Here is a 13,905-nt window from a genome sequence, read left to right as displayed (position 1 = left end):
TAAATTAAATTAAAATTAAACAAAATAACTCTAAATAAAATAAATGCATCATACTCATCTAATTAATTAATTAATTGCATTGACAACAACAACAACAATAATAATAAAATACTTACTGTGATAGTCTAGGTATCTATTAAAATATATACAACATCGTTTTTATTACTACTGTAAAGATAAATTACAGTATATGTTAATATTATTATTATTATTATTATTATTATTATGTTGTGACTGCAATTAGCTCATTAATTAGATAAGACTTACTAAAAATATATATATATATTATATTTTGCCTTTATAAATCACAGTTGGTGCCTTACTTTTGGCATAAGAAGAAATCCATGAATTTACGATTGTGTTTATTTTATAAATGAAGCCCCGGAATCGTCGGTTTCTCATGTTAATAATTTTGCATGTCCACAGTTCTTGGTAAAATAGATTTTTGATTGATTGTTGGATTGACATTTTGTTAGATTTGCATGCGCTTTTACACTTTTGCATTAATTTCGGTAGGCTACTATGAGTAAAAATTGAGTTCTAAAGCAAACCCAGTTGAGACTGTCAGCACGCAATGTGATTCTGGAAATAATATTCCATCTTTTTTTATTCCAATCAGACTTTGAAGAGACTAACCTTGTGAATGTCCAGACCCTGACTGAGTTACAGCTGCGGGGCTGTTGATTTATATCGCCTGAAGGGTGAATCTCAGCGCTTTGAAGGTTCATGCAGACCTTCAGCCACACGTTCACGTCCATCCAACCTGTTCCTCTGGCCTTGAGAAGCTCCATCGGTTCGCATTCAACATTCACTCCAGACTCCAGGACGCAGAGTGAGCTGCTGCGGGGAAAGTGCATAATCCAATTTGTCCTAAACATGAGACATGCTTTATATGAAGGGCTTTAAAAGAACTGCTAAACTACTATTCTGCGCTAAACTTCAGAGTTCAGTGAACGAGCGCCGCCAAACAGACAACAATTGTGTCATATGTAGAATTTTAAACCTACAAGTAAGTGCATTTTATGATAGCAGATAGCAAAATGGGGTAATCAAAAATATAATGCAATTAATCTGTGCTCTTGGCGCAAAAATGGGGTATGCAGTAAATGCAGTGCATAGGGGCGCTGCACACAGGGGGCGCAATTTTGCCGAAATCATTCTGTGAAAATCTTCTAATAAAACGTTATAAATAATCAAATGCTTAGCTGTTAAAAATAATGTAATTAAACGTTTTTATTCAACTTTTTTTTTAGCATTTTTAAGGAGTTACAAAATTAATTATTATAAACGGAACACATTTAAACCGCTCACCCTTCGATATCAGTTCATTCCTGAGTATCTCTATTGCTCCAAAAATGAAGTCGCGATATGTTTGTGAATGGACGTTTGATTTACATTTGAGAGAAACTGAGAAGATTGTTAAGGACACAGACTAGCCTCCTTTCACCAAAAATTGCCGTTTTGAATTCAAACTGGGACATTTGTGCGATTTAAGTAGATCTGATGAGTTTTTTGAAAACTCTTGCTACTTCATACTTCAGTACAAAACAATGCTTTGACAAAAAAGTGATTTTTAAATGTTATAATAGTGATTTTATAATGTCTAAATATAAATCCAAAAGCAAAACATGTGAAAAGAGCTATATTACGGAGTGGAAATGGTCAATGAGACAATGAATGATCCTCTGTGCTGGTACCGGATCAGTATCGGATCTGAAAAAATGGTATCGTGCATCCCTAGTTTGCACTTATTCTTTGCACATAATAAAACTAAGAAATCTTTACAGTGCTTGTATATTGTTGTTTTACTGCATATGATCATTCGTACTTAGCAGAACTAAAATGACATTCATTACAAGATGATTAGTTAAAACATTTCAAAACGCACCTGCAGACTATATTTCCAGTCATGTATTTCGTCACTGAGGATTTCTTAAACGTACTGTGTAAAAATCTCGTCTCGTCACACCCCTAATTGTAAGTTAACTTTGAATATCTCTGCGACAGAAGACAAGAAGCATTCTTTGTATGTGGATCCGCCTAAGACATATTTGGGTGATCCTGTTCTTGTCGGTGATGTCTGTACTGATGTGTCACGTGTTTGTGATTTGGAGTAAGCATGGAGTTTGGCATTTTATATATACCATGGAATGAAGAAAAGAGTTTCTGTTGTGATTCTGTGGAACTATGGGCAGAGTATTCCCGCAAATAAACTTGAGCTTATCTGGAACTCCTACGGTCGGTCAGCAGATGATTTCCAGTGTTTTCCCCTCCATGCATGAAACACCAGGTTGATTTCCAGTAAGGATGTGGTGGGAGATCTGCTCTCAGGTTCAGGCGTGTCAAAGGCTCGTTCAGCACGAGCGCATGCAGGAGCAACAGCTGTTACACAGAGCCCAGGTGACGCATGAACATCTGTCCACATCACAGACCTGAAGAAGCTGAGCCAGTGTCAAAACAAACAGCACACAGCTGCTTCCATCAGCAATCAGAGACTGAACTCTGTAAGAACTGGATTCATTTCTGTAGAAACTGAGCGTGGCGTTTGTCTGTTCATAACTCACAGTTTCCGAACCTTTCTTCTCGTCCTTCGATCTTCTGGTCTGTAGATGTGGCTCGGGTTCCTCTTTCAATGTGTGTCTGTGGGATTTTTAGTTTTTACCTGTTTTATAGTCCAGCAGGTGAAAAAATGGTGCATCTGATCACTTTCTCTAGTGTTATTACAGTTAACTAAAGCTAAAACCATAAAAAAAGTGTTCCTTGAAATACAATAAAAGTTAACTGAAATAAAATTAAATATTGAAAATTATTAAACTAAATGATAATTAGAAATGTTGCCTTGGCAACTAGCTAAAATAAAATAAGTTTAATTTGATATACTAAAATAACTAACACTGAAATAAAAATTTATAAAAACTATAAAAATAAAAACTTGTCACAAACACATTTCTAAAACTTTAAAGTTAAAGTTAAAATTAAAATATAAAAAATTATAATTATAAAATATTTATAATATATTACACACACACACACACACACACACACACATATATATATATATATATATGCATTTGATCACTTTCTCCTCAAGACAAGGGTTATTATAGTTAACTGAAACTAAAAATAAAACTAAAACCATAAGAAATTAAAACATAAAAAAATATAAAAAATATTACTGTCAAATAAAAAATATACAGACAAACTTAATGTACTAAAACTTTAACTTAAAATGAAAAAGGAAAATATAAAAAATAAAAACCAATTCAAAACATTAATACAATTATATTAGTATCTCAATTATACTAAAATAATACAAATATTTTTTTTTTGCTGTTTGTTTTTTATTATTTATATTATAGTTTATTTTTGTTTTTATTTGTATTATTTTGTTATTTATTGTTTTGCTAAAATGAGCTAAAAAACATTTTAAACTTAATTTTATGTTCAATCCACTTAAATTTGTATAATTTAAGTTGCCTTCATTATTTTGTGTTGGGACTACATCCTCCCTATATGATAATAAACGTAATGGTTTTTAACATGCCATTTTTACGTATTATCTGACAGGGGAACGTCAATCTTTTAAAATAGCTTCTATAACCCCAATTCTTAAAAAACCTGGTGCAGACCCTAACAATTTAGATAACTTCCGTCCCATTTCAAATCTTCTTTTTATTTCGAAAATTCTTGAAAAAGCAGTTGCAGCACAGGTCCAAGCTCACCTTAGTAATAATAACTTATATGAGTGTTTTCAGTCAGGATTTCGTCCCAAGCATAGTACCGAAACCGCCTTGGTGAGAGTAACAAATTATCTTTTAATGGCTGCTGATGGTGGGTCCTTATCCATTCTTGTTTTGCTTGATTTGAGTTCAGCTTTTGATACCATTTCACACAATATTTTGTTAAACCGTTTATCTGCTCTTGGCATCTCTGGTATTCCTCTCGCCTGGTTTACTTCATACCTTTCCAATCGTACACAGTTCGTACAATTACAAAGTTTTCATTCCCATCCATTTTCTGTTAGCTGGGGCGTCCCCCAAGGTTCTGTCCTAGGTCCTCTGTTGTTCCTAATCTATCTTCTCCCACTTGGTAATATCTTTTCTAAATTTGGTATTAAATTTCACTGTTACGCTGATGATACACAACTTTATGTATCTACTAAGCCTGATTCCATTCTTCCACCTATCTGTCTTCACGAAATAAAAACCTGGTTCTCCGCCAGTTTTCTTAAACTTAATGGCAGTAAGACTGAAGTACTCCTTGTAGGCACTAACTCTGTTCTCTCTAGGTCCTGTAGTTTTTCTTTATCCATTGATGGTTCCTCCGTTTCTCCTTCTCGCCAGGTTAAGAACTTGGGGGTCATCTTTGACAGCACTCTTTCATTTGAAGCTCACATTAATAGTATAACCGGTCTTGTTACTTTCATCTCCGTAATATTTATTGTTATTTATTGCTGTTTTATTTATTGTTCATGATGTACGGTGACCTTGAGTAATTTAAATCAAATGTATTATTATTAATCTATTAAAGGGATATGTTTATCTGCTTACCCCCAGGGCATCCAAGATGTAGGTGACTTTGTTTCTTCAGTAGAACGCATATGATGATTTTTAACTTTAACCGTTGCAGTCTATCAGTCGTATAATGCATGGCAATGGTAACAAAATCTATGAGAGTAAAAAAAACATGCACAGACAAATCCAAATTAAACCCTGCGGCTCGTGACGACACATTGATGTCCTAAGACACGAAACGATCGGTTTGTGCGAGAAACCGAACAGTATTTATATCATTTTTTACCTCTAATACAGCACTATGTCCAACTGTCTTTGGGCGTGTGCACGGCATCCGGTGCGTGAGGTGTGTACGCGCTCTGGCGTAGTTTACGCAAGCGCCGGAAGTGTTCTCTCGCGCGTATACGTCACTCATTGTTTACACAGTGCACAGTCATTGTAGGTACGACGGCTAATCAAAATGGTACTTACTTGCGCTTATCCGGATTGTTCAAACCGACTTAAAACTAAAAGATTACGTTCTCTCGTGCGAACTCATTCGGGAGTGGTGACTTTCCACGTATTCCCAACTTCTGAGCCTGCTCGCCTGAAGTTATGGTTGATTGCTCTTCGGCTGGATATCAACACACCCATTAACGTAAACTACGCCAGAGCGCGTACACACCTCACGCACCGGATGCCGTACGCTCGCTCAAGGCAGTTGGACATAGTGGTGTATTAGAGGTAAAAAATTATATGAATACTGTTCGGTTTCTGGCACAAACCGATCGTTTCGTGTCTTAGGACATCAATGTGTCGTCACGAGCCGCAGGGTTTAATTTGGATTTGTCTGTGCATGTTTTTTTTACTCTCATAGATTTTGTTACCATTGCCATGCATTATACGACTTATAGACTGCAACGGTTAAAGTTAAAAATCATCAAATGTGTGCTACTGAAGAAACAAAGTCACCTACATCTTGGATGCCCTGGGGGTAAGCAGATAAACATCACATTTTCATTTTTGGATGAACTATTCCTTTAAGTTGGTTCAACAAAACATTTAAGACAGTTGTCTTCTAATTGCATGGAAACATTTTCCTCCTTTGAGCATATGATTTGCTGAATCGTTCATGTCTTTAATACTTAGTGTTTCATCACATCTCTAATACTATTATGAGCAATAACAGTAAACATGACTACTAATAAAATGCCAAAGAAATATCTATAAAACGCTGCCTTCTGCTGTAAATATTTATTATCTGATGGATTCACATCAGCATGAAGACTATTACTCAAACTGAATCCAGAAACATGCACATTTTTAACAAAATATTTTACGTTTTCTATCCTGTTTGCTCTTCAAGCATGTTTAATGAGCTCTGCTTTACAGAATTATTAGATACATAAATCAGCATCAGCTACTGTAAGAGGCATTATTGCAGTTAAACGGTAGAAATGAAAGGCGTTCAGAAAGTGTCGAAGTTCTTTTTGCTGCTTCTCTTCGGCTGTGAGGTTGAAGGGCAGAGAGTTGAGCTCTTACTGAAGCAAGGGAAATGCCGTTCCCATAATGCACCAGAAAATGAAGATTTATGTTAGCCCTAAAGCTGCACCATTAAAAAAAAATGGATATAAAATTTTAAAAAAAAAGAGCAATTTTTTTTTTTTTTATAAAGGTCTTAATCAATGTTTATTGGGCTAAATCTCATTTCCACGTTGTAAAGCTTCATGCCTTTCTTCAAATTGCACTTGGAGAATTTGTGAATCCTTGTGTGCATTTATTTAGAAAAACTATGAGAATAAATCGCCGCGCGTCAGGCAAAACGTGCAATAAACTTTCAGCGTCAGTTCAGCTCAGTTTGCATTAATTCAACAGTACAAAACCGAAAAGGGTCATTTGTGTCAAACAGGAAGTCAATGTTATATAAAACTTATAGATGCATGTATAAAAAGCTCGAAAAGTGAGGATGTATTTGACAGAAGATTAACTAAACTCCCAAAATGCAACTGAAGACACCAGAATGAAGGAAGAAAATGAAGAAATGCATTAGTCTGATGCATACAGGGGAACTTCAAGAAATAATTCAGCCTAACATGATAATTATGTTATTTACTCACCCTCATGTCACTCCAAACCTGCATGGATGTTTACAAAGATATTACAGCTTATGGTCAGTCATATGGACGCTGTATGGGGTTTTTATGGTGCTTTTTTGGAGCTTGACGTACTATAAACATGCATGTAAAAGAGCAGCATGAAGACTCCTCTTTGGTGTTCATCAGAAGAAAAAAAAATGATAGCATGCAGGTTTTAAAAGAATAATCCAGCCAAAAATGCAATTCGTCATCATTTATTCACCCCTGATGTTGTTCTAAACCTGTTTGACTTTCTTTCTTCTGCAGAAGACAAAAGAAGATCAAACCGTTTCAGTACCCATTGACTTCCATTGTATGTTCAGCTTTTGCATTCAGGTTTGGAACCACATGAGAGTGAGCAAATGATGGCAGAACTGTAATTTTGGGGTGAACTCTCTCTTTAAATGACACGAGAGTGACTAAATAATACCAGAATTCAGATTTCTCAGTGAAATATTTCTTTAAAAATAATAAATGTTATGCACATCATTTCCTTCACCTGCACAGTTACTTGCTCTCTTATCAATCTAGTTCTGCTCTTTTACCCTTGAGAAATCTGCCTCAAACACACACACACAGCGCCCCCTAGCGGATAATGTGTGTTAACCGTGACTGAACTCACTCCATCAGCACAGACGCAGTTTCCCGTCCTCATAGAATTTAGATCTGTACAACTTGATTTAGTATCAAAGCTAATCAGAAGAAGCAGCTCGAGCACTGCAGCGGAGCGGCTTTAGTGTGTTCAGGCCTCAGAAATGGACCGTCTTTGATTATAAAGACGGGTTTATCTCCAGTATCTTCTGCCCTCGCAGGAAGGTTTTCCGGCTCTTTCTCACCAACGCTGACATGGTCTGAACTTCATCGTACACTGAGTCCAGCGCTATTTCACAGACAGCAGCAGATTTATCTGGACGGCAGGAGACAAAGAAAGATTCAACTTCTATTGCACAAATGTACTTATTTCATCTTTGATTATAAAATGGATATTTAAGGCCCTCCCAGCTAACAGAGAACGCTCTCAGAATGTTCTAGCAAGATTCTCTCAAAGTTCTAAACAAACGTTCTTCAGTAACGTTAACGGAACGTTCGTTTAAATCTTTCTTTCATAACATCCTCAAAACAATAACATTATTCATACATCATTTTCTCTCAAAGTTATGAACATGTTTTCAGTAATGTTAGTAGAAAGTTTGTCCAAAGTTATCTGGTCCTTGATAACGTTCTCTAAACATTAGCACAAAAACATTATGATTATTAATAATTTTCTCTCAAAGTTATGAACAAACATTTTTCCAGTAATTTTAGCAGAACATTCGTTCAAAGTTATCTGGTCTTCAATAATGTTCTCTAAACGTTTGCACAAAAACGTTATTAATACATTGTTCATGGAACATTTTTCTGAAACATTTTAGTTGGACGTTTGTGTAACATTTTTTAAAATTTACTACTAACTAGATACTGTTTGCAAAATGATAAAATGGAACATTCCCTTAATGTTTAATATCGTTCTCAAAACATTACCACAGAAACATTCTTTATATATCATATTCTCTCAAAGTTACACTACCAGTCAAAGATTTTATTGTGTAATATTGTGAAATATTTTTACTATTTAAAATAGCTGTTTTCTATGTGAATATATTATAAAATGTAATTTATTTCTGTGATCAAAGTTGAATTTTCAGCATCGTTACTCCAGTCTTCAGTGTCACATGATCTTCAGAAATCATTCTAATATGCTGATTTGCTGCTCGAGAAACACAAACAAAACAGTCGAGATCTCATGACGGAACACAGACTGAACTCCAGCTTATTTGTTTGTGGTGTTTTCAGATCATCGTCGACGCTTCCGTAATAAAGTACGAGGTTGCCAGATTGAAAAAAATAAGCAAAACACAGGGCAGAAAATGTATCCTTTTAACATAGAAGCTCTGGTTTGGGGATTTGCACTCTTGATATCTGGCAACCGCACACATGAAAGCTCGTGTAGTAGAGGCGCGTACAGCCGTCCAACAATATTTTGTCCTTTTTTTTTTTCTATGAAAATTAAAAGAAATTTTGGTATCGTTTTTATTTCTTAAAGATGCTGTATGTAAGTTTTTGACTCTATTAAAGCATAAAAATACCATAATATGTTTGCAGATATTTAAGAAACATTAAATTCAAGTTAACATATTTGTTTATCTGAAAAACAATGCTACAGTCAGTTATTCTCCTTTGAAAATGTGCGTTCCGGGCCGGAATGTCGGTCTCTGTTTTGGTTTGTGAAACCCGCCCACTGCCAGTTAACCCAATTGTATTTCAGCACACCGGGTTGCCAGTTGGCGGGAAACACAGCGCATTTCATTTCAGTCATTGAAGATTGCAAACAAAAGGGGTCAGAGCGGGAAATATAACTTTCTTCCCATCCTAAAAAGCCTCGACATCCATCCAAAAAACTTTATGATCAACAACGGTATAATAATAGCAGAATAAACATTGGAGATGCGTTTGAGAGATGGTTGTTGGTGTAGTCAATCTGGCAACCTGCGTGTGCGTCAAGTCTGAGGAGGAGGGACCGGGTGAAAAAAATCCTCTCCAATATTTTGAATTTGGACTGCAATACCTAGTTCAACCACTCGGTGTCAATCCTACATACAGCACCTTTAAAATAAATTTTAGTCTCGTCTTTTTTCTTCAACGATATTGCATGTTGATATAGTCACAGTTATCGTTTATTGACCTTATTGTCGTCTCGTCATCATCTCGCCTTAGTCATGGGAAAAAAAGCTAGTCAACAAACATTTTTCGTCATACTTTTCGTTAACGAAATTAACACTAGCGCGGAGGTATACAAATACATACACTGACAGACAGGTAGGACAGCCAATCGTAGCCCTCGGACCGAGGAATATGATTGGACGAACATTTTATGGTCCTATGCCTTCCACAGACGATATTAGTGCTGCAGCAAATGATTATTTTGATAATTGATGAATCTAGCGATTATTACAACGATTAATCGCCGATTATTTCACCAATTAACAGTAGGCATTGTTCTATTATTCTGCTTTTACAATTAGTTAAAATATTGGGTTACACATATTCTAACTAATGAATAAAACAAGGTCATCACTTCAGATTCTGAAAGTGTCAAACAATTATATTACTATTGTACAATTACAATTATTTTTTACATGGAACAAAATAAAGGTAAGTGATTCATCCAGTTTATTTTTGGATAAATTATTTTATTCAAAACATTATTATAGAGTTATAGTAATCAAAACAGTCCTGAGCTAGATCAAGCTTCAATCTATGCAAACCAAATGATCACTTTAATGTAATAATATGATTTATTTATTCATGCATTCACTAATAAAACGCTTCTATCATTAGCTAGCTCTACACTGGAGAGCTGCTCAATAAGAGAAATTCAAGCTGTAATTCTAACTGAAATCGACATGTTTAATACTGCAAAGCTGCGTGCTTTAAATCAATCTATTGTATAAACGAACGTGATGTGACTAGACGTGACTGGAGTGGGTTTAAAAATATCCACATCGCTACAATCAGATGCTTTCTTAACTGCTGTTTTCTCACCACTCTCATTTTTGTTGTGTTTATTTCGTTATGGAGAAGGAAATCGCGCAGCACATATTTACATATTCATCTAAACGGCGCTCTCAGCAGCGTCTGGTTCGGTTGCATTTACACTCAGACTCTCTTAAGCCCCTTGTCTTCTCTTGAATTTCATCCGGGAGAGCTGAATTACAGTCTTGCGCTACAGCGCCACACTGGTCAAACTGCGTTACTGCAGGCTCTTACATTAGGTCATATGACAGACCCTCCAGTTTTTCGCGATTCCGCGATCGCTGAATCCTAAAAATGCGACATGTTGCTGATTTTGCATTGGATTCAGCGATCGCGGATGATAATTTAGTAATTTAGATAATTTTAGTAACTGATAATTTAGTTGTTTTTTCGTGAAACCTTGATTTTTGCAATTATTTTCGAATTCGCCATTTCACCGCAAAATAATTGCAAAAATCAAGGTTTCACGAAAAAAAACAACAAAATTATCAGTAAAAAAAAAAGGCAAACTTTTGAAAATTACCACCACAAAATCAGACATTTTGATGAAAATCACAAAAAAAATTCACTAAATTCTGGAGGGACTGATATTAGATCAAACGGCTACGCAACAACAATAATATCTGTCTGCAATTTTTTTGTTGTCGATAAAGTTGACTAATCGTTTCAGCCCTAGACAATATAAATACATATACATATATTTAGACCACTTAGCTTAGTGATTGCTATCGGGATGTGATTGTATCGAGACTTTCAACAAGCGTAACAAAAAATGTTTTTGAACCAAATCACAAATCACCTACCCTGCCTTTAATGTTTTCTCTAAGGTTCACATAACCAAGAAAAAACATGTAACAGAATGTTTTGAACATTATTCAGAAATAACGTTTTCGTAACGTTCTTAGTGCGTGTTAGCCGGGCTGGATAAGCACCTGCTCCATGGAGGGACAGGCGATGATCTGCAGGTCCTCGCCGCTGTACTCCTCCTGCAGTAAGGCATGCAGTCTCTGGAACACCTGATGGATGTTGTTCTGAAACGGCATGTGATTGATCAGATTCAGTGCAGCTTTTCTTGTCATTATCCTGCTGCATGAGTATTGCATTATGGGCAACTGACCCTTTGCTTAGCCCCGCCTTAAAAAGTTACTGACCAATTCTATAAGACAAACGTTTTGAGTTTTCACTCTATTCTCAAGGAAGTCTATGAACGATCGGTGTGTTTTCGGATTTAAACTGAATTTTACGCTGAAAACAGTGTTGTTATCGGTAATTACGCCTAAAACTAAAAATACAAAAAAAATTCATTAGTTGAAATAAACATTAAAACAACTAAAATAGAAGATAAAAAAACAACTTTCTAAAAAATAAATAAATTTCTAATATTTTTTTATTTGAAGTACTAAAATTACTAAAACTGAAATAAAAATAAGAAAACAATTAAATCACACAACAAAATTACTAAAAAGTTAATGTTAAAATTATTTTAGTTTTTAAAACGAATTCAAAATATTAATATTATTAATAGGGATGCACGATATTATCAGAACGCTATCGAAATCGGCCGATAATGGCTTAAAATGCAAATATCGGCATCAGCCCGTTATGAAAAATTATGCCGATATGCCATTCCGATAAGATGAGTAACTCACATGTGCTCAGGGTGTGCTAGCGATTAGATCACGTCAGCAGTGTGGTCATTCTTGAAGCTAACTTTTTCCTGAATGATGATTAGATTCACTGTTTTGAGCATTTAATCTGAGAATGCGAGTACAGAATGATGTGTCCGGTGTGCGAAAGAGTCGACAGTTACTAGTGTGTGCAGCAGCAGCAGCAACAGCCTCCCCCGGGTCCTAATGCCCATCCGGTAAGGCCTTTTATTTACTTAGGGGGCACTGTTGGCCTACTTGTTATAAAATGAAAGTAAAATACACAGATAACATTAAGATTGTGTTTCTGATTAAATAAAGCAGTAATAATGCGAGTACAGAATGATGTGTCCGGTGTGCGAAAGAGTCGACAGTTACTAGTGTGTGCAGCAGCAGCAGCAACAGCCTCCCCCGGGTCCTAATGCCCATCCGGTAAGGCCTTTTATTTACTTAGGGGGCACTGTTGGCCTACTTGTTATAAAATGAAAGTAAAATACACAGATAACATTAAGATTGTTCTTCTGATGAAATAAAGCAGTAATTGATGTCATAAAATCACGAGTATAGTTTGATTTAAAGGTCAGAAGCTATAGCTTACATGAATAAAAATCACAAACAAGACACTTGTAAATTAAATAATTTATATATATATACAGATTTATTCATTAATGTGTAATGTTTTTTTTTCTTCAGACGGATTATGAAAACTTAAATACAAGGAGCTCTAAAAGATTTTCAGAATGTGTACAACTCTTTTGCTTTAGACCATCTACAAATGTTAAATATTCAAATAAAATGTTAAGGATTGCTTTATAGTTATTTTCAAAGTGTTCAATGTACTCTCATTATAAAAGAACTGTTGTTTATTTAATTCTCAAAAGTAATTTTTTTTTTTTTTTTTTAAACTAACAATTTTTTTTTTTTAAATTTGTTTATAATCTATGCACAGGAGAGAGTTGGGTGTTGTTTTCAAACAAAAGGAAATATATCGGTATCGGCATCGGCCAAAATGAGCTGGAAAATATCGGCATATAGGATATCGGCAAACGAGCTTAAAAAAAAAATTGGATATTGGCAAAAATGAGCTAAAAAATATCGGCATATAGGATATCGGCAAAAACGAGCTGAAAAATATCGGCATATCGGATATCGGCAAAAATGAGCTGAAAAATATCGGCATATTGGATATCGGCAAAAATCCAATATCGTGCATCCCTAATTATTAATAATATTTAATATTAATAAATGCTAATAATGAATACGTACTAGTACACACTATTAATATTAAATATTAAGACATTATAGTAATGATATTAAATAACACTGGCTGAAAATATCAACTTAATTTCTATGGGATGTTCTGTACAATGGAGCAGAGCTTAGCAAATTGTCAATTAAAAACCCAGACTTGATTAGATAATTAGTATTTTATGATTAGGTTTAAGAAAAACAGACTTGTAAATAATATGAAGAGCTGAAATGAATCAACACAGGCAGATGTTGGGTGTGATGCTCACCCTGACGGGCTTGAACAGGATGAACTCTGTGTCTTTATTGGCCAGATATAAAGACATGCTTTGTAACGTGATGGGCAGCTTGTTTTTCAGTATCCGATAGGTAGCCATCACAATGTCGTTAATTTTGGCTAAAAGTGCAGAAAATACATCCTCATTAAAAAGTTCAAAACAAAACAGCACACTCAGTCATACAACTCTGTTTCTGAAATAAATGTCTGCCTCATTATAGTGTAATTGCATGAATCTGTCAAGAATATGTGTGGGTTATATTTCACCCCAAAATTGAAAGAAAAAATATATTTTATATAATGAAAATGAACCATACGGATTTTTCTGCACATTTTCACACTACATTACTCTAATGAAAAAAATAATTTATATTATGGTAGTATAGTGCATTACATTTATGCTAATTTAAATTAAATAAACAATTTTAACAACAACAAAAATATATACACTTTGTGTTATTAAATTCAAAAATAACATTTTCTATTAATACAATATATTACAAAATATTAAATATTAAAAAAAAAAATATATA

At 34.8% G+C, this 13,905-nt stretch overlaps 1 protein-coding gene across 1 annotated transcript in view; it reads right to left on the bottom strand.

Annotated features, from left to right (window-relative positions):
• Positions 1-6,968: 6,968 nt before the first annotated feature.
• cog3 (component of oligomeric golgi complex 3) overlaps positions 6,969-13,905 on the bottom strand; it is a 30,325-nt gene continuing 23,388 nt past the window's right edge. The window contains exons 20-22 of the mRNA XM_016520861.1: positions 13,365-13,492; positions 11,134-11,232; positions 6,969-7,535 (exon numbers count right to left, since the gene is read on the bottom strand). Coding sequence (XP_016376347.1) covers positions 7,509-7,535; positions 11,134-11,232; positions 13,365-13,492 — 254 coding nt within the window. The 3' untranslated portion in view covers positions 6,969-7,508. The remainder of the gene's footprint in view (positions 7,536-11,133; positions 11,233-13,364; positions 13,493-13,905) is intronic.

This window comes from Sinocyclocheilus rhinocerous, unplaced genomic scaffold (genome assembly GCF_001515625.1).
Source record: "Sinocyclocheilus rhinocerous isolate Xijiao unplaced genomic scaffold, SAMN03320098_v1.1 scaffold2254, whole genome shotgun sequence".
NCBI classification, from domain to species: domain Eukaryota; kingdom Metazoa; phylum Chordata; class Actinopteri; order Cypriniformes; family Cyprinidae; genus Sinocyclocheilus; species Sinocyclocheilus rhinocerous.
The sequence above is the reverse complement of the archived record's forward strand: the minus strand, read 5'-3'. Positions and strand labels throughout refer to the sequence as shown.